Raw genomic sequence first — 21,941 nt, 5'->3', positions numbered from 1 at the left:
CCTGTGAAGTGTGGTATGCATTTGTATTTTGCCCCATTACTCTGACACACTAATATAAAATCCAAATGACTTAATAATTTAAAACACTCTTACTCTGAGTCAAGTAATCTCAGTGTAAATATAAGTGTTCTGTAAAGAATTGTCAAAGTAGGGAACAAACAACATACGGAAAACCAAGGAACCCATCAAACAGGTCAAATTTAAAGTAAGGTCGGGTTAGTGAACCATGAAGGGTAGGCTTTTGTGGGTAGGCTTTTGCCTTCAGCAGAGACAGCAAAGCAGGTCAGAGTTGATGGAAAGATGGCAGAAGCTAAATGCTGCCAAAAGACCTGGTAGTGGCTGCAAAAGAGCTGACACACACAGACCAAAATAAAGAATTTGGGTCTGGACTTAAAGACTTAAAAATTGATCTTCACATGCTCATCATTCAGTCTGACTTAGCTTCAGCTGTGTTGCAAAAAAGGAATGGGCAAACATTTAAGTTTTTATATTTGTAAAGCTGGTACAGAAATACCCCAAAGAAGTAGCAGCTTGTTGACTAAGACATTTATTATTGATTCAGGGGGATTGAATACATGTACATGCCACACTTTTCAGATTTTGTCTTGGAAAACATATTAGTAACAATGTACTGCTTTCCTTTCATTTTACAAGTATGCATGTATCATATGAAGTTTATGGTTGTAATGTGACAAAATGTGGAAAAGTATAAGCGGCATGAATATTTTATCAAGGCAATATGACATTCAATTCAATATTTATATAAAAACAATAAGATATCTTTGCACTAAAATACTACAAACCTTGAACTACAAAGATAGCCAAAGTCATAACAAAGAGGAAGAAGTTTTTCTATTATTATTTTAAGAAGTTTCATCAGCTCACATGCAACACATCTCTCGGCAACATCTACTGAGGCGCTGAGCAGTTCGGCAGGGGGTCGACAACAGGAAGGAGTTGAAGGTAGGGGTGGGGATGAAGCTTCATAAATATTACATCAAACTGAGTGAATGTCAGGCAAACAGGATCTGCATAAATGAGCTACACAATACACCTGCCAAAATGTTCTCCTCAGTTCTTTGCTTCGGGGAGCTTCAGCAGAACTTCAGTGCACTAACCGATTGCTTCCTCAGATTGATCTAAAGAAAATAAGCATGAATAATGTCTATGTGACTGAGTTCACTGATGAAGTTCAAAGAATTGGTGAACAGGATTAAGCAACATCCAGCAGCAACGTTGCCCAATCTCGCAGAACTAATAACCTTGAATTTTAAAAATATTAAACACCGTCTGCTAAGCTACAATTTATTTTGGAGAAAACTTAATGGGTTTAATTACTGTAATTCTGAACTTGTCCTTGAACTTTATTCTTAAAACATGTCCAGAACAGATAAGTTCATCCCTCCACAGCAGATCTTGTTACAGTATGTCAGTTTCTAAAAGTGGATGGTTGCACAGGAGGTCATCCAATATTTAGGAAGGTATTCGTGGTTGTGTTCACATGAGAGGGAGCTCAGATCCATTTGTTAGGGAGTTGAAACTTCGAAGCATCAAAGCATTTGGACAAATATCCTCTCATGAGTCTTCTCACGACATTGCTCTTTAGTGAAATGAGTCACCTGGCACAGGAACTCCAAGTATAACTGAAAAATAAAGACATCTATGTTTTCTTGAAAGAAAGATGTTTTCCAGTCGATGTTACCTAACAGCTCAACAGAACAGATGAATAAAGCAACTCGGCAGCCCAAAGAGGCACTTTACCTACCATCCTATTTTTCTAAACATGTCCTTGAAGACCACGATCTCAACACAGCAGCGAGTGAGTCACACAAAGGGAAATATTAACATGGACCGCACAGAGGTGCAGCTTGATCTTCCCTTGCAGCAAGAATATCCCAGCCAGGGGTCCTACTGCATGGAGTTTGCATGTTCTCCTTGTGGATGCCTATATTCTCTCCACAGATCATAGAACAACCAGAATCATTATTGTAAAAAAAAAAATTGGAACCTGAGTTAAGTTTCTGGGCCTAAATGGCTTAGTTTGAATTTCAGAGTTCAATTTACTGTTCAGTTTTTCACATATCAAATATGTAAGAGCTTTATTGGAGAAAAAATGTTATGACTTTACAGTACAGTAAGCACTATTTATGTCAGAATTGGTGCATGTGACAGAATATTGCTTTTGGTACCTTGACCCTGCTGACAGCTTCTTGCGCCTGCATCATGCGGATGTTCTTGGAGGGGTTCCTCTCAGACAGCAGCTGGGTGGAGCCCAGGTAGTTAGCAGCAAAGATAATGCCATCAATCAGGTCTTCTGGCTCGCAGGGTCCAGGGACTGAGAGGACGGTGATGAACAGACGGAGCAAAAACAGACAGATGATGTTTTGACTGAAGCAGCGTGTGCCTTACAGAAGGTATCACTGGGTTCTTTGAGCCTTGTTAAAAATAGAGCTGTTGCTCTTAAGATCTGGAGATGATAGACTGGATTTGCCAAACCTTAAATCATTTAGTGGTGTCATTTTGATCTCAAAACATGCTGCAATTTTTAAAATGCCTTGCAGAGGTATTCAAACACACTTTTTTAGATCCACAAAAAAATAGCATTTTATTGGAATCTGTAAATGCAGCAGCTTATGGTTCTATAAACTTCTCCTTTCCTTTAATTTCACAGAAATATACTATTATGATATAGTTTTAATATGATTGTAACAGGGCACTGTGCATAGACTTTACCGCATAAAAATCAAAGCAAAATAAACTTGCTATTTAACAGTGAAAACTATTAACTAAGGTTTTAACATTTCAAGCCTTGAACAAGACAAGAAATCCCAAGGCTAGAGATCAAAGGTAAGTGAAAGACACACTGAAAGAATCACTATTGGAGTTGTTCAGTATGATTATATTATCTTGGGCTTATTAGGAAGCAGAATAACTCACCATCAACAAAGCTGGGGAAGGATGCAACTTTCTTTGCTGGCTGAAAGACAGAAATATGATAGAAAAATAAATGCATCAGATTCATGTGCTACATGGCCAGTTTTCTATGATAACACTAAAAAGTCACTTTTTGTTATCTAGCAGCAAATCTGAAAATTATATGTTGACATAATATCTCGTGTTTCATCAGGTGCTTACCTATGGCTTTGTGCTACACTTTTCCATGTTTTGCAGTAATATTTAATATTTTTAAGTCCTGCAAGATTCCAGGATTTCTCTATCTACTTAAATTTTTTTTATCACAATCAGTTTCATTTAAAGACATACACTGCTAATAAAGTTTTACTAAAGGGTTGCTTCTATATCCCTTTTTTCTGCTTTAAAGTGTACTACCCCTTTTCTTTAAAGAAGTTACAATAAATTAACTCAAATTCAAATAGTAAAGAAAACCAGCCATGTGGGACAATACTTACTTGCTTAGAAATAGTTACATTTTAATTCAGATTTTACTGAAACCCTCACTTACGGTCATGCAATTATATTGCTCTCTGTTATTTATGCAGTTCTGTTCCCATAAATGGTGAAAAAATGGTCATGAATAAATATGTGCAAATATGTCATTCCAGACTGATGATGATGTGGCAGGGAAAAAAAGTGGAAATATAAGGGAGGAATCTTGATTCCTGACAGTCAAACCATAATCTCCCTGCATCTACCAGATCACTACATGCTCAGAAAGCTTCACTAAAGTACAAAAAGACCCAGATGAGTAAAAATTTTCATGAGTAAAACCACAAACACAAGTTCAGTTTGTACAAGGCCATCATGCCGCAAGCCCCAGACACGAGTACCGGTTGTAATTACACAGCTGCTCATTTAGTCACACACACTTATTATATATTGTATAAAATAACAACCAGTCTTACTAAAGCTGTGCATAAAAACTAAAGGGGAAATGTAGTAGCTGTTTTTGGATATTTAGCAGCATCTTACCTCTGGTACATAGTTGTTCTCCAAGTGAACATTGAGGTCAGAGCGCTGCTGTTTTCTAGGTTGCTCTGGACCATTATTTACCTGTCAGATAAACATAGAACACACAGGTGCAACAATGTAGGCATCAGAACAGAACAGAAGAGGAAAGATATGATACAGAATTAACATCTCTCTGTTTCTTCTGTTAGTTAGGCAGCAGTGCTTTGAATTGGAGGAAACTATGTATTTTTAAATACGATGGGATGTTTCATTTGAATACTTAGACTTCAAAAGTTTCAAACCATTTTAATGATGAAACATTGCAGAACGATGGCTGCCTACGTTTCTGACTTAAAATTTACATTTTCCACACATCTTAAAGCAGATGTAGACGCTCTGCAACTTCGCTACTACATTCAAAATCAACAATATAACGTAAAAACTAGTAAACACATAATCTGATGGTTGCGTCTTTCTGTTAATGCAGATGATTTGCCTTTCTGCGTTTTATAGTAACGATAGTCCCTGACAATATAAATGTGCTTATGAATGAAGAAGAAAATGTGTTTTTTTTTCCCTCTATTGGAACAAGGATAAAGCCGTACTGGGAGAAGTATTTAACCAAGTGGAACATCTTTAATGATGGCGTAGCTTGTTCAATTTGTGTGCACAATCAGAATACAAAAGAAAAAAAAATTAGAAGAAGCACAATTTAGCAGTCCCTCACTGCTCATTTCATTTCACTGGCATTAAGAGTGAAATAAAAAGCCTCTGCTGTTTAAACCCTCCTCCTCAGAGCAGTGGAAATAGCAAAATTCAGACAAGCAGCACATGTTGTTGTGAGTCTGTGTGTCCTCCTTTAGAAGAGAGTTAGCTGATCAGTATTCATCATGGTGCCCAACTCTGTAGTGCAAACACACATTACATTAATGAGCTTCGTGTTGTTGTTGTTTGGTAGGGTGGAATGCTAAATGCAAAGCTGTACAGTACAAAACTACATTTGTTCAAATAAATCCCAAAAGCACAACGTAGGAATTTCATCAATCTGAATATCATCAGGTCGCTTGAGATAGACACCAGCCTCCCGCGACCCTGCTAGAATAAGTGGATACAATGTACGGATGAATGGCATCATTGATAAACTGTTAACCCTTCAAACCCTGATGTTAAATGTGAGCTATAAAGAGTCAGTAAATTTGAGTCCATCCTGAATGTGCGTGCCTTTTTTTAGGTCTGGGAGATACGTAATAAGACAGTAAATCTCTAGGTAAAGTGGGGGGAGGAGAAAGGTTTCAACTATATTCTTTGACTTCTGGAGAAATACAAATGCCATTTGCAACTTGTTTTTAGCTGTTCACCACAATCATTACAAATCTAGTACCCATTACCATGCATTAGACTGACATATAGTCCTGTCCAAACAATGTCTTTTTCAGGAATTGTTTGAGAACCTTTGATAAGGTCAGGTACTGTCATAAACAGTAAATCATAAAAAATAATACAATGTTGACATACAAATCAAATAAAACAGAAACTGCAAAAAAAACAACCGTTATCCAGATCCAACTATTCAGATCACATAAACAAAGAGTTAAATGTGTTTGTTTTTTTTAAATGCCATAATCTTGCAGGAACAAAATATGTCCATCAGATAACTGAACAAATGTTCTTATTTTAGATAAAACAAAAATAACTGAAGCAAATAAAGCTGTGGGTTGAGTGGATCGTTAAAGATTAGAAAAATATTTGTGTCAAATTTGACCGGGGTTAAATTGATTTAGGACAATTTGAAACTAAGGTTACACAATCTAATTGGCAACAATAATTCCAGCTTTGCAAAAATAACACATTGACTATTACAGTTATAATGTTAATTTTTAAAGATGCAACATACAGTTCTGTGCTCAGTGGTTTGGGTGTAGAGAACTTCCAACAAGACTTTTCTCCGTTTCTCTGTTAAACAAAACGTTTTGACTCAAAGCTGCACAGTAAAATTCTAATCAAATTTACCATTGCCCAGTCAGTTGAAGGCCACAGTGAATCGGTATAGAGAATATTTTATTTGATTACAGGAGAGGCAATGACCAAATGATTTCCACAAGGCCGAGAGTCATCTGAATTTGCCGCATGGTGAGCATTTTTCCAATTTTATCTTGTTCCGCTGACCCACTTCTGACTTACAAATGAGACACTGAGAGCAAAAGCAGGAGGACATGAGTATGTGTGCCCATGGCGGAGCAGGTGTTTATCAGCTTGCTGCCCACCAGAAATTTCGTCCTCTTTTTAAAACTATTTGACTTTTTATTTTTACAGGTTGGAACTCTACATGTCGTTGTGTCCATCCTGAGTCTGGGTGTCTCTTTATCTACAGCTTGGAAAGAAATAAGACGAAGGTAAATCTATGGGTGACATGGGGGAAGGAGATGGCTGCAACTATTCATTGGCTTCCTGAGAGAAACATGTCACTTATTACTCATTTTCAGCTCTTTACCACAAATATTTGAAATATTGCACCATTTCCATGCTTTAGACTAACATATACACCAATTCAAACAATGTCTGTCTAAATCTCAGAAAAAAAGGAGCTATAATTTAGTGGACCCTGAAAGCCTGTTTAGATCAGCGGTCCCCAACCTTTTTAGTCGCGCGGAGCGGTGAGCCCTTCGCAATTTTGCTGCGGACCGGGGGCGGGGGGCGTGGTAAGTATCCGTTGCTGTTTTTTTTTGGGGGGGGGGGCACAGTACTCCGATGTTGTTTTGTTACTCATTCTGCTGCAAGTTGGCTCAATGTTGACGCGCAAGACGTAACCGGTAAAATCCGGTTTATGATTTTAAATAAAACATCCGGAAGTAGTTCATTATTTCTTGCGCAGCCCGGTACCGGTCCACGGCCCGGTGGTTGGGGACCACTGGTTTACATGATCACCAGTTAAAAGTTTTGTGTTTCAGAAACTTACCTGCTCTTGAGCCCATCTTTGTCTATCTTCCAGAGTGCGTGGGTGGGCCTTGATGCCCCGCTGGAGGTCAGGGTTGTTGTGGTGCATGGGGGGGATGTTCAGGGACTTGGGCCTGCTGTCATGACGGTGGTGAACTGGTGGATAGGATGCAGCCTCAGGCTTAGAGTGAGGATAGTCACTTGGTAGAGGGTCCTGTGCCAGCTCCTCTGGGCTTTGGTCAGTGCCACTGCTTAGACTCCCCATACTCATGCTCATTTTGATCTCAGCAACAATTTGGTCAATGTCCTCCTCTGCCTCTTCCCCTGTCTCCCCCTCCACCACCAGCACCTTACGGCTGCGGTATGGGGAGACTCGCACGGAGTTCCCATTGTCTTCAGGTGGGCAATAGTCTCCGGTGTAAGCTCTTCCATGTCTCTCCTTCTCATCGGCTTCTTCATCTTCTTCTTCATTTGGACAGCCCTCCTCACTCTCTGCTTCTTCCCCCTCCTCTCGATCATGTCGCTGGGTGTGGTGTGTGTCTTGCATCGGAGGCTGGTGGTGATGGTGATGGTCCAATATGGGTTCTGGTCTCCCATTGTAAATCTGTTCATCGGGATCTTGCTCCACCACCTCACAGCGGACTTCTCCTTCCCCCTCACCCCACTCCTCCACCCTGTGCCTTTCTCGTTCTGCCCAGTGCTCCTGGCTCACCTGGCCGTCCTCTATCCATTCCTCTTGCACCTCCTCATTTTCCTCTCTCCATTCCTCCACCACTTCTTCTTCCTCTTCTTGCCACTCCTCTCTCGCTGCCTCTTCTTCTTCGTCATCTTCAACCCATTCTTCCTCTCTCAACTCTCCCTCGGCCTCCTCCTCTCCTTCCTCTGTCCATCCTTCCTCAGCTTCCTGGCATTCACTAGCATGGGATCCATGTTGCTGAATGGCACCTGAACAGTTGCCCTGGCTGTGACTGTGGTTACAGTCTCCCTGGCTGCTGCAGTCCATTCCCTCCAGGTAGCTGTCATCCTCAGGGCAGTAGCGAATGTAGTAAGTGACTCCCTCATCTTCCTCTGCTAGTCCTAAGGAGGTTAACAATTGGAAACAGAAAGTTATTGATCAATTTCTTTAAAAATCAGAGACATTCTTGAATCACTGTTACAAATGATGTCTCCTATTAACTTCACTCAGAACTCAGTGACCAATGTGTAGAACCTTTTAAAGTATTTATGAATATCCTGTTCTCTCAGAAAGATGGCTCATGACACACTCACCATCATCATAGTCTTCCTCATCTTCTGAGCTATTGTTGATATAGTCAGAGCTGGAGTCATCATCCAGACTGTCAGCATCGCCATGAAAGTCTGCTTGATCATGGTCGTTATGCTCTTCCCGCTCATGAGGGTCATGCTCAGGCGTGGACGGCGTTGCTGGCCTTTGATTCTCAAGCTGTGAGTCAACATCTTGGTTGCTGTACTGCTTCATGTCAACATCTGCATCTGCATCTTCTTCCGGATGACCGCGGCCCACGTCAGGAGGCTTGGGAGAGGAAAATTGGGTGCTGCAGGAGTGAGGGTGGTGTTTTGGATTGTGAAGCTCTTTGTGGTAGCGTAGTGGGCGCTGCCGTGCTGGCAGGGATTTCAGGTCACATGACTCTACAAGACAAGGGGCGGGACAGGAGGCAGGGCCAGGACCAGACATGCTGTTTCCCCCGCTGGTCCCAGGCCTCTTCCTTTGGGCCATGATTGGTGGCCTACAAGCCATGCATTGTTATTGATCTGAACCTACGAGATGGAAAAACACAAAGAAACACGGCCCAAGTGATGTCAAATTATGTTAAGAACAAAAGCACTGACCAACAATATTTTGTAATAATAAAATCACATTTGATACTTTTTAAAACTACAAAAAAAACAAACAATAATCCAAGTGCTCTTTGTCCAGAAAATAAATCCATATTTTATTCTCCTTCTCTACATTTACCCCATTTCTGCTGCCTCAGAATTTGATGTATTCCTTGTATTTCTACAAAAAAATCATGGCTCATTCTTCTGCACTTCATGCACATTTTGAGCAACATCCTGAGCCGATTTAGCTTAATTCTGTCTTTTTGATTCTCAGTAGTAAGCTCAGTCGGTGAGTGTCACTCACTCTAAGCTTTTTAAAAGTAAACCGAGCGTCTACAAATGTTCAGTATCTTCTGTACAACCTTGTCCTTCTGTTGTCGCATGGATGAATAATCTTTTGCAATTAGGTTTAGACAGTTTCGAGATTTATTTCTGTCTTGGACTCTTAATTTCGAGCATAAAAAGAATGAAGAAAAACTAGTCACACTCCAAATTGGTGTTATTAAAATATGGAAAAAATATGGAAAAATAGAGCCAAATTTAAAAGGAATATTACTGATTATACCCAGTACTGTTTTGACCAGTTTATTTTATCCAAATATGGTAAGTTTTAAAACAAACAATAAGACAATAATCAATTTAAAATAAAACCAAAATTCATAAAGAAATGTCCTTTCAGAATATATTATTATATAGATACCAGTTCAATTGCCTTCCAATAACAAGCTTAAAATGTTTGCTCTACATTTACTCTCATCTGTTTTGTCAGCTTCCTCTCTCTGCTGTGTCATTAGGTTGTCATGAACCACTGCCCTCAGAGAGAGCTATTGTTGCTGCTCTATTCTTTTTCTTTCATCAGAACCATGTCTCCCATTTCCAGTGATTAGATTTTCTCAACATGCCTGGAAATATGTGTCTAAAACAGACAGAAAGACAGCAGAAAACACATGCACTGAGTTCTGGTCCCAAATACAAAGCCTTCTGATTACACAGATACATGAGGACACCTGATGAAGTAAAGCAACATGTTACACATTTTAAACATCTCGCTTTAGCTTTTCAACCTCTCCTTATTCAGAATACATAAACGTGTAGCCTCATAATATGTTCTGTCTACCATTTGATGCAGTGACTGCATGTCTTACCTGGAGCTGGGATGTGATACACAATAGGTCTGTGATTTGCTGTAATAAGAGCACCCCTGCTTTCCCTCCCTCATGTTTTTCCTCGCTCCTCCCATCCCCCTCTGGCTGCCACACAGCATGCACCTCTGTGACTCCACCCTCTCTGTATCCTCATACTATAAACCAGCTCCATCAGTAAAGAGCTCAGCCCCACCCCTAATGATTCCCTAAAGCTCAGAGTCAGGATTGGTAACTAGGGGTAACTGCATCCTCTGGGGAATGATAACCTTTGACATCCTCTTTGTTGGCTTCTGGGTTTTTAAGAGTAACGCATAATCACCACAGTGCTACAGACTGTTGCTATCTTACAAATTCATACAACACTTTAGCTGTATTTTTTGTTTGTTTGTTTCTTTTGTGTGATTTTTAGGTTCTTATCCAAGTGGCATTTTCTAAATCTGCTTTGCATTACATGTATTTGAGATTTCTGCTTTGCTAATATATTTGAATGTATTCATAAAGAGACTATAATACCACCATCACAAGACATGTGGGAGGTCTGTCCTGCTAGTTTATTCCTATTGTGGCAGATTTAGAAGGAATTACAGCATGACTTACATCTGTGGTTAAAGAGAGAGGGTGCTCTCGAATTTATGATTTTAAATCTTCTTTGCCAAACAAGCAGCAGCCTCTGGTTTCAAACAACCCGATATAAATACTTCCACAGTTTTTATTGTGATTTCCTATCCTACTTTGACTCTCAAGCTCACACTCCCACATTTTCTTGCATTAAAAATGAAATTGCATATCATAGATCACTGCAGCAACTTAAATTTTATCCCCAAGGCAGCTGCATATTACATCCATGAACAATTGCTGAACAGCTTTACTAAACAATGAGAAACTTATTAGTTTTCTTTTTTGTTCCAGATTCAGCTACACAAACAGGTTTTACACACTTTTAGATGCCCCTCAAAGCACTGCAGTTTTCTGAGACTTTGTAAGCTTCCTCTTTAGAGCTTTAAAACAAAAGCACACTTGGTATATATCGTTTTCCTTTTTCTTCTTTTTTTTAACAAGCGGAAAACAAAAAGTGAGATGACAAGAAAACTTCACAGGAACAGCAGAAAATAGCTTCATTCTCAGTTTATTCTGAAATCAGTGTCAGAAAACTAATGAGCTGTTTTGTCTGTCTTACTAAATTCTATTTCACTGTCATTCAGAATAATGACTACAGTCTTTCTTTTTTTTATTTAATCATCTTATTACACTATTGCATTTTATTTCTAAGCTTGATGAAATATATATCTCTTTTAGTTTTGCATTTTTAGTTTTTACATTTTTTGTCAATTTTATCACCTGCACAATAAAAAAATGCTTTTTAAATACTGCCATAAAAATGTTGCACATCATGGGATGAAAGAAGATTGATTTCTCCAACCCCCACATTTATAAATAAAAGTTTTTTTATGGAGACTATTATTTATGCCTGAGTGCTTTCACATTTGAGAGAAACTTTTTTTAAGAATATTTTTTGCTCTAGCAGTCTTTATTTGATAATGAATTGACATGACAATGGGGCTATGAGAAAGGGGGAAGACATGCAGTAAAACCTGCCTTTATCTCTGCATGGAGGACTGAGGCCTCATGGGTAACGCGCTTTATCCCTGCACCACAGCAACTTCCTTTTTTGTTTTTATTTAATTAACTTGCACTATTGCAGTTTATTTCTAAGCTTGATAGAATGTGTGTCTCTTTTACATTTTTACTTTTTAAATTTTATGTCAATTTTATCACCTGCATAAAAATGCTTTTTAAATACTGTCATAAAAAGGTTGCATATAATGGAATGGGAGAAGGTTAATTGTTCCAATCAACCTAAGTAGGCTGGGTCCTCTTTATTTGCAAGTAAGGAGAAAACTATATTAAAGGAGCTCTCTACAACAAGCTGTACAACTGCTTTGTGTCTGATGTTTATAGGAGCACCATCCGGAATCCTCCAAACTTGAATAAAAATGGACTTAAGAGGGAGATGAAGGCGAAAAACAAAACAAAATGCAGTTGGTTCCATCTCTGTATCATTATTTCTACTTCTAATAAGTATCTGTCTTACAAATGCTCTGATATGTTAGTACTCATGCGAGCTGCTACCTTCATCCCCAAAAAGGGCTTGGAAACCACACAAGCACAAACAGGCAGCAACAGTTGCACACCGGTGTTGTCTTGAGCATTTCATTTGTGTGTTTCCAGCTACAGTCAGGGAGCAGCTGCTGAGGCCCTCTTCATATCTGCAGGAAAATGCACCGGCAAGCGTTCGATAAAGCTTTGAATTACCTTTACATGCTTTCCTATTTTTGCAGACACACGCCTTGTAGGGGTGTACATGTGTGCACATTTGCATATTTCTGCATTGAGAATGTGTGTGAGCTTTAAAAGCTGGGCTGAGGAGCAGACAGAAGACGAGAGAAGCAATTCGGAAGCAGCAGATGGCTCAGTTAGAGTGTGGGCCTCGGGAATACTGATGTCTCTCTGCCTGGAATATTAAGCCATGACCTCTGATCACGCCGCTGAAAGACAGTCAGCCTTGAACAAGAGACAGCCAAAGCACAATAAATGAAAGAAGAAATAACTGAGGGTGAAGATTAAGTATAAAACTTCTTATATAGTTAAGATTTTCTAAATACAGCAAAACACATTTTCTATTTTTTTGTCCAAATTAATCATTGTATAATGTTGATGGGAAAAAAACTATACTTGCTATCATATTATACAGCATGTTTTTGCTGAAACGTATGGATTAAAAGTGGCGGAAAAGAGACAGAGGAGGCTTATTGAAAAAGATGGACCAGCATAGTCCATTTTTTCCAAGTTTATCAATAAAGCAACTTACAATCTAAAAGCCCCATACCAAGAAGAATGTAGCAAAACATTATTATCTTCAGATGAACAACTGACTAATAAATGTCTCTCTGCCTGGTTTTAATTATGAGAACTGTTTACCCTGCTGTGGTTTCTTCTCATCCTTTTCCACATTTTCACTTGACTTTGGTGATAAAATCTACAGCATCGCAACTGAACTGCAGCCAACCATCTAGACACAGAAGGTTAAACTTTTATGTCCAATATACATTTTTTTCATTGCTCTTTCTGATCTTTACACTTTTTAGTCATTTTCTTTCATCCTGTGTTGTTTTAGGTCTTACAGATAATCTGGGTCTCAAAATATTACGACATTTACTAAACTGCTGTCAATGCATAACGAAAACAAAAACACATGACTAATTTTTGCATTTTAAAGACAATACCACCATAAGGATTAATTAATATTACTAATATGTATGTTTGTCACGGCTCAGAAGTTTGCTCACAAAGCAAATTGTTGATTTTTCAGTCTCAGACTCTTTAATCAATTAATATTAGATGCATATATTTAGTTAATATGCAGGCAATTGACATTTAAGCAAACAGAAAATGAAAACTACTTAAGCTTGGGATTACACAACTTTTCATCATCTCAAAACATGATGGCAGATGGTTGTGAATGAAAATCCCAGCAGACCAGCAATTTCTGAAATATTTAAACCACTCTTTCAGGCACCAACAATCATTCCATGTTCAAAGTCTCTTTAATCTCTGTTGTTGCCAATTCTGGTGCTTGGTTTAAACTTCAAATTGTCTAAAGCAAGTCCAGATGCTTAAAAGAATTTAGCAGGTGTCTTATGATTCATTATTTCTGTTAATAAGCAGTTGACATGATGTAACTAACAATGGTTGCTTGGTATATATGCCAAAAAAGTGAAAATATCTGTGTAGAGATCTGACTGTGTATTCCGACAGAAAGGGAAAATTGGGAAAGAAGCAAACCATTCCAAACGGTGAGTTGACCTAAAAACCAAGATGGCCATCCATAAATTTCTGACACTAAATGGTTTTGCACCACTGTAATAAATATGCAAAGTACCCTGTTGATCTTTTCCTTCTAGAAAATGAGTCATGTTATTGAATTTAGGGGTACATCCAAGCGGAACAGTGAGTCTGACTTGTAAGGCACCAATCATGATAAAATTCTGTGATCCATGAAATAACCACTGCTGCCATTCACCCGACATCTTTGTCAGGGTCAACTGATCTTGTAAACATGAAGCATCAGTGTGAGAGACTGCTGTAGCAATCCGTCCACTTCATTTAACATATGATGATAAACTAGGTATTAAAACCTAAGAGAAAAACATAGCTAGTAAATGAGGAACAGAAGTATTAGAGAGAGTCAGAGGGATATATTTTTTTTCTCTATGTCCTCATTAATATTCAGTATTTGTTCTCTTCACAGTCCCACTCACTTCAAGATGACAACAAGGTAGACATGTGGGAGACAGAAAGAGAAGGACAGGGGAGACTTATTGAGCAGCAGGAATGGCAACGAACGACAGAGCATTTTCTCCACCACTCAGCAGGCCAATAACCGTTTTCGCTGCATATTGCCAAAGACACACCCTCCTCCTTCACCCTTGACTGTTACCATGGCAACTCTTTGTTTTCTTGCTTCAGTGTCGAAGAGGACTGATTCAGTCAAGCATCAAAAAGCCCCATGCGTTGAATAAATGCATTTACATGCACACATAAACCTTCTCACTGTGCTTCTAAACCATTTTTCAGGACTTTGTCTGACACATGATTAGGCAACAGTTTTACGGTCTAATGAGTTGAGTAAACAATTTCAGTTGCAACTAATGAATGCAAACAGAATCCACCAGATGGGCGTTTTCCTTTTTGGGTGGTCTAGCATCACACTGCCGTGTGTCACAGCTACAACGATAGGAGAAAAATGCCATCAGTATATGGTGTAAACAGAGGGGGACAGAATACCCAAAATGTACTCAAGTAAGAGTAAAACTACTTCAAAATATATTTACTCAAGTAAATGTAAAAAGTAGGCATCTGAGACATTACTCAAGTAATACTAAAAAAGTATTTTGTAAAAAGGCTACACAAATACTGAGTAACTGATCATAACAGCTGATTAAATATTTAAAAATGTATGTAATCTTATTAATTTCTGGTATTTGAAAGACTAAAATAAAAAATACAATTACATAGCATATTAAAAATTACAAATTTTAAGCAGAAGAAACATTTCTTTCCATATAAAACATAAAACTAATACTTACAGAATATGTTAGTGTCAATGTACTTCCATTGACAATATATGTAGTTTACTGCATATCCACTATATCTCCAAATGGCACAGCAGGCTCAGTAGATAGAAAATAACATTAGAACATCACAGTTTGAGTACAATAAATCTCACTTTTACATAAACTGTCAGTGTGTGCTTTTCACTTATTTTAAGTTAAAATATAGGTCCATATTCAGAGATTTGATTCAAGTAAGAGAAGCAATACTTCATATCAATTCATGTCAGTTTATTTAGATCAGGAATGATTAAATAGAAAACATTTTTAAACAACTCTACCATTAGACTACAGTTAATCCGGAAAGTATTCTGAACTCTTCACTTTTTCCCCCATTTTGTCATGTTACAGTCTTATTCCAAATTGTATTTAATTAATGGTATTCCACAAAAATGACAATGTGGATTACTTTTGGTTTGTTTTTTTCTTTTGCTAATTTATTCAAAATAAAAAAACAAAAAGTCGCATTTACATAAGTATTCACTACCTTTGCTTAATCCTGTGTTGATGAAGCTCAAGAGCTGTTTCCACTGATCATCACTGAGATGGTTCTGCTGCTTAAATTGAGTCCACCTGTGGTAAAATCAGTTGATTGGACTTGATTTGGATGTTTGGAAAGGCACACACCTGTCTATATAAGACCGTGTACCGGAAATCAGAACTCATTTTCAGGAGAATTGTTCAGATGAAACTGATTATTGTGTGCCACAAACACCAGCATCTCAGAAGTCTGGCTCAAAAAGGCTGGAAAATTCAAGTTATTCACTGTGTGTAGTAAGTACTAAGACTTACTCCACAAATACATACTAAGCGATTAAAAAAAGCAAAGGTGATGTAACAGTCGCCTAAAATCTGCAAATAATCATGCCTGATTTTCTGTCTTGCCTTCACATAGGTTTATATAAATACTATATAATGGGCACCAGTATAGAAATGACTGGAGCTTAGGTCAAATTTTATCATTTGAGAAAGCCAATTAACAAAAGATGTTCTTTTGAACGTGCTTAGTAAGAGCCTGGAGACACTGTTGTTGCTATAACTAAATTAAGACGCTTTACCAGACTGGACATCTTCCCATAGTCTTTGGCTAAGTATTTTTCTAGGTTCTGATTAGAACACATGTTTTTTTATTTTTTTTTTATTTTCAATGAATGAACCAAGTTCAATATATTGGTTAAGACGCCCCAGAAAGAACATGACACAACATGAAAGTCTGCCTGGCAACAGGTCTGGCTTGCAGAGCTAAGTACAGCTAAATAGCCCCAAAGGGAGATAAGATACTAGGGCAATTTCACAGGGTTTAATTGAAGCTGTCAGTAGGATTTGGTTACTAATGAGAAGGAATAAGTGAGAGTGAGTGAAATGCAGAAGAAAGGGTGGATTCTTAAAATACATAAAATAAGAAAACAACAAAAGCAACCTGAACATTACACAGCTACCTATTTATTGTCAGCAATTGAGAGGAAAGATATTTTGCTTAGAGTTTGATTGAAATGTAATGAGATATAAGCTCTTATTTCTTGAACATGTTTAACCTCTCATCCATTTAGTTTTGAACATGAGTTGATGTAACAGGCATATACAGTAGGTTGTAGAATAATCACAATAACAGGGCTATTAAAGTTGCTAAAGTAGGACACATAAGTCACTTCCCCTAAAGACAGAAATAAGAAAAGAAGTCCAGTTGCCTTCCAACTACATACTTAAGATCTTCATGTCCTAGATGACTGAGACTCTGCACCAGTGTAAAACTAAAAAACATTAGGGGGATGATGCAAATTTGGTATTGGTTGGTTAGAAAAACACCAAATAAATTTTTTAACTCAATTTTTCCTGGTGTGTATCTGTGGGGAGGGATTTAAATTCCACTAATTCAGGCAAACTTTTTAACTAAAAGTGAACGTGTGGAATTATTTTAAAAGTATGAAAATCTATTTTGTTTTTACCTTCTGTTTTCTCTTGACTAAAATCAGTCATACACTGGTTTGGAATTTGTTTCACTTTAGATACAAAAAAAAATGTAAAAGAATGATAAATGATTCTTTAATGCAGTTGAAACTATGGCAAATCTCCACAGAGCAGAAAAGACAAAAAAACAGTAACCTTTATCGGTCTGCTTCACTGGCCTGTCATTCCTCCTGAATTGTCGCTTCAATTCTGAAAAGATGGAGGTGAGAATCGCTCCCTGGCTGACACAATGCTCCACCTCATCCTTCAGTAAAAGTCTTTCACTACTGTGTTTTTCACTGACATGTTTCTAAAAATCTCCCTCTGCTTTGGCGTCTAAATCTCATTCTGTCAACTTTTAATCAACACATAACATTTCCTGGTTTTTTTTGTTTTGTTTGTCCAGTCAAATCAGACTGCTGAGCCAGGGGATTTCTCCTTAATGATCAGCAACGCTGAAGGACTGAGGGCTGCTGCATGCATTGGCAGAATTACACCATAATATCAACCCTATTCTCCGCATGTCAACCCCCTGGCACATGAAGCATGTACTTCTACTCCCTCAAGCCTGTCTTCTGCTCTGACACATGCCTAAGAGAAATGCGGATAACAGTTATTGGATACAACGATAATCGCTGAATTTGGTGACAGCACCAAAAAGAGCGAGCCGCATTGGGCTGCAAAATATCCCCTTATCCTCCTGGCAGACAGACGGGCCGAGCTGTAATGGCCTGGCCCCTTAAAATAGCTTGATGGCAGACACATCAAATAACCCCTGGATTTAGTCATGCTCAGGGAAAAACAGGTCGACACAGTGCAATGCTTACTGATTAGATTCACACCCGGGCTTTTAACTGTGTGTTTGGATTTCAAATCGACCATTCACTGAAACCAAGCTCTGAAAGCAGTGAGTCAACGTTACAGTCAGAAAAAACACAATAAATGTTTAAATTTTGTTTGCAGTGATTCTACTTGTGAGCATGCACATGCTGAATAGTGGAGGCAGACTGCTAAAAGCTTTGTGGGAGGTTTTGTTTGCTTTCTGTATCACTGGCCAGCTGACAGGATTATTCATTGAGACGATGCCTGTTCGGCCACACAGCGGAGCGGGCTCCACCCGAGACAGAACAAAAGAAAGCTTTGTTTTAATTATCTGACTGCTCTCACTGCAGCTGACATTTCGCTTATCCGAGAGTAATCAATCAGGTGTGTGTATTTGTGTCACACATCTGTATGCCTATGAGACCGACTTACTGAGAGTATAGAGTTTGTTGCGTCCGACTACCTGGGAATGATGTGTGTGTTGGTCTGCGCTTCACATCAATCCTCGCAAAACAGGCAGTTTCAGCAAAGTGTCGCACCTCTCAGCATCTTTTATGCTTTACTGAACCCGAGGGAAACACACAGAGTCAGGCAGGAAGATTGAAATCTGCTCAGCTCAACTCCACTTACACACAGACACATAATACATGTCATTCAAGCAGCTCTGTATGCTGCTGTAAATCCAGTTTTAAAAGTCAGGGTAATGTCTGTTCATGTGCGTACTTTATACTGAACAAAGATCTCTGTTTTGTTTTTTTTTTGTTACTTTAGAAGTGTATTCAGAGAAAGACTCCACCCATGAGTCTCTGCCACAAACTATAAAGATATGGTAATGAGGTTGGGGAATTTTCCTCAGATCTGGAAGCTTGGAGAAAACAAGGAGACAATAAATACAGCAGCAAACCCCGTTTGATGGAGGAGGCAAGCCTGCTATGTAATAATGTATGATTCACAGCTATTTTAAGGCTGTGGATCACAAAACCTAGATTTCATCAGGGAAATCTTGCAGAAAATCCTCAGTAGAAACCATGTCAAGCTAGAACAACCTAGTACTGGGATTTAGTGTAAACCTATAAAGGTCTGGTTTGATATCCAGTTTTGATGATTTCAGTCTATTATATTTGATTATAAGATGAATAATTTCCAAGATAACTACAAAAACTACTGCATTAAATACATATATATCTACATTTTTGTTGGAATTGTTTCAAGTGCAAAATGAAGCTTAATCAATTATGTTTTCCACAATTATAAGAAACAGAGAAACTCATTGGGTAAACACAATACCAAACCAATAGCTAGCACCCATTTTGCATAGAAATTAATTGAATAACCATTAACTGATATGAATAACTCTTCTAAAATAAAGACTGATAAATCCTAACATCTGGATTATGATTCAGTCGATCAGCTTAATAACAAATCAGTTATTAGACAAACAACCATGGTTTCATTGAATTGTTTTCTTCTCAGGTAAAATTCAGCTCAGAGCATTAACAAATCAAAGAAAAATGGTTGATTTAGTCACTTGACTGTGTGTGTAAATACTAATTTGATTGTTGACATCCAGTACTAATTAGAGGCAGCACGGACAGAGTCGGGTCGAATGGGGTCGATTTAACAGCAGCACGGATCCAAAGATGACATAAACCTGGATTATCAGCATGTTCATTTTAATCATCTTACATAACCATCACCAGTGTTAGGTCACTAAACAGGCCACTGTAAATAAAAAAGGGATTTGCCCAACCCTAAGTTTCACATGTTTATGTTTTACCTTCTGTGGGACACATCCACTCCTTTAGATATGCTTGACTGGTCCACAATGAAATTGTAGATTAAACATTCATGTTTTTCAGACAACAAATTTGAAAACATTGCTTCTATTTTGTTTCCAGCTGATTAAACTTATGCAGTTCTTGAACACTGTGGAACTCCTGAGAAGCATTTAACAGAGAGAGACTGGTTACTGTAAAAAATATCAATCTATGTTAAAAACAAAGGAAAGAATTACTGCCTGCATTTAAAATATCTCAGTAGACAAACTAAAAACTAAGACCACGTACATTTGTGACAGTTGTTTTTGTGGAAGATATTTATGGTGTTAGTAAGCAGAGGTGGTCCCAGTCTGACTGTTTTGCATTAGCCACAGTTGACATTCATATCCTCTGGTGTGGAAGATCAACTTACTCAACTTAAAATAACCTGTGAACTCTATTAATTTCCTACTGTCTTTTGTTTCACATCAGTTTCACCAATAAACCAGATGCAGAAAAGTATAACATATTGGCTGTGTATCTAACATAGTTGCAGTTTTCTAAACTAACAAAAAAGAGGTTAATCAAGACCTGCACACTTTGCAAATAAGAAAAAATTAAAGTGAATACGCATTTAAATTCACATAAAATTTAAGACACTCAAATGAATACACAAGTTGCTAACTGAAAGCAAGTGAGATAAGGAGGACAAATAAAAGCTCTCAGATTACAGAGCAGGTGACTAAATTTATTGTTCTGGATGACCAACCTATCTTAGTCATCTTTTGCAGCCACTGACCCACAGTATGTCTTCTGTCCTGCACACTGCATTGCTGACACAGGGCTCCTCAAGCTGCACGAAATGTTCAATACACCCTGGAGGATAAAGGATCTAACGTCACCACGGACCTTACCAGAGGGGCCGCTTTTCATTGGCTGATGTCCATTCTACGTGGTCACGTGCGCGGCCGTCTCACAAACACACTTAGCTTCCCGTTAGCCAAGTACAGCATAATGGCAGAACTGATACAACTTCTACACCTTGAAGCCTGTCTGCTACACGGTCTTACGTTAGCTAAACAGATCAATATGCAATGTGTCTGTATCTGACATACACTAAAGATTTTATTTGAGCAGAAAAGGCTTTGGACTGAACTGTTACTCCTGTTAGCCACGTTAGCACCAAGTACAGCTAGTCAGTCAACCATCACTGTGTTCAGGGAAGCGCTGATTAATAATCGAGAAATAAATATCAAGCCTGGAAACTTGATATCGTAACGGACTGAATGTGTAATCTTTGCTCGTCTCGCGGGGCGCAGGCGGTTGCCACGGTAACAGGTGTGCTTAAACTACACAGAGAGAGAGAGAGAGAGTAAAAAGGTAAGAGTGGTTTTGAGTTGATCACCTGTTCTAATTATTTTACCTTTGTTTACCTTTGCTGTGGCTCATTACAGCCGCTGTAGTTTCTAAATGTTGGACTAATTACCTCGTTCCTATGTGAGTTTACTTCATTCACAACAAACATCAAATAGAACAAATATATTTCATAAAATTTTAACAAACAAATGGCTTCTACCGCGGTAATTATGTGAAATTAAATTAATTATATCCCAACTTCAGAAGATTTGCCTTTACCTTTACAGAGCTCTTTGGTTCCTCCTATCAGTCTGTAGCTTCTCATATTGACGTCATCGAACCAAATTTCAGATCTACCATAACTGACTGACACCTGCTGGCCTCAGGTTTGCAACCAGCTTGTGACTGAGAAACCAGTAACCTCCTCCCAGATGATGACATGAACTTGTTAGTTCCTCTGTCCATTTAGTAGCTGATATATTGTGAAAATCCGGTAGAAATGATGCACTAATGGAGTCATGTTGCCGCGAGGCTTTGTTTGTGAGACTTGCGGTCACGTGGGTCGGTTGTGGGCGGAGCCTGTAGTGCAAAAATTTTAGTTTTTAGGATCCACCTAACCACTTAAAATGAGGTGAATATTTATGCAATCCCTCATTTTATGTAAAACATATTTTTTAATTGTCATTATTTTTGTAAAAATCTGTTTTAATTCTGATGTTAAAATGTTTTTTAAGTTTTTGATCAAAAATGCTAGATTACGTAGATCATGATAGATTTATAAAAGCAATAACAATGTCCAAGTGAGTAAACACTTTTAAAAAGGCACTATAAATAGATTCCTCATTGATCAAAAACAAGCTGTGCTGCATGTACAGTGGTTTAATAGATGCAATTCTACAGACTATGAAATGTGGAAATTGATGCGATAGTAAACACTGAAAAGATTTTCCATCTGTTCAGACACTATTTAACAATATAATGCAAGGAATACAAAAGAAAATCAAAAAACAACATAGTGGTTTAGAGCCTTAGTCACTTTGCACCCATGCTTTAGTCAG

At 38.2% G+C, this 21,941-nt stretch overlaps 1 protein-coding gene across 2 annotated transcripts in view; it reads right to left on the bottom strand.

Annotated features, from left to right (window-relative positions):
- Positions 1–21,941, bottom strand: part of LOC102235996 (amyloid-beta A4 precursor protein-binding family A member 2-like) — a 50,733-nt gene that overhangs the window by 14,665 nt on the left and 14,127 nt on the right. For both annotated transcript variants that reach the window (XM_005805586.2, XM_005805587.2), the window contains exons 2-6: positions 8,113–8,622; positions 6,866–7,920; positions 3,931–4,011; positions 2,938–2,977; positions 2,190–2,335 (exon numbers count right to left, since the gene is read on the bottom strand). In XM_005805586.2, coding sequence (XP_005805643.1) covers positions 2,190–2,335; positions 2,938–2,977; positions 3,931–4,011; positions 6,866–7,920; positions 8,113–8,602 — 1,812 coding nt within the window. In that variant the 5' untranslated portion in view covers positions 8,603–8,622. The remainder of the gene's footprint in view (positions 1–2,189; positions 2,336–2,937; positions 2,978–3,930; positions 4,012–6,865; positions 7,921–8,112; positions 8,623–21,941) is intronic.

The sequence above is a fragment of the Xiphophorus maculatus genome, chromosome 4 (assembly GCF_002775205.1).
Source record: "Xiphophorus maculatus strain JP 163 A chromosome 4, X_maculatus-5.0-male, whole genome shotgun sequence".
In the NCBI taxonomy this organism is placed as follows: Eukaryota; Metazoa; Chordata; class Actinopteri; order Cyprinodontiformes; family Poeciliidae; genus Xiphophorus; species Xiphophorus maculatus.
The sequence above is the reverse complement of the archived record's forward strand: the minus strand, read 5'-3'. Positions and strand labels throughout refer to the sequence as shown.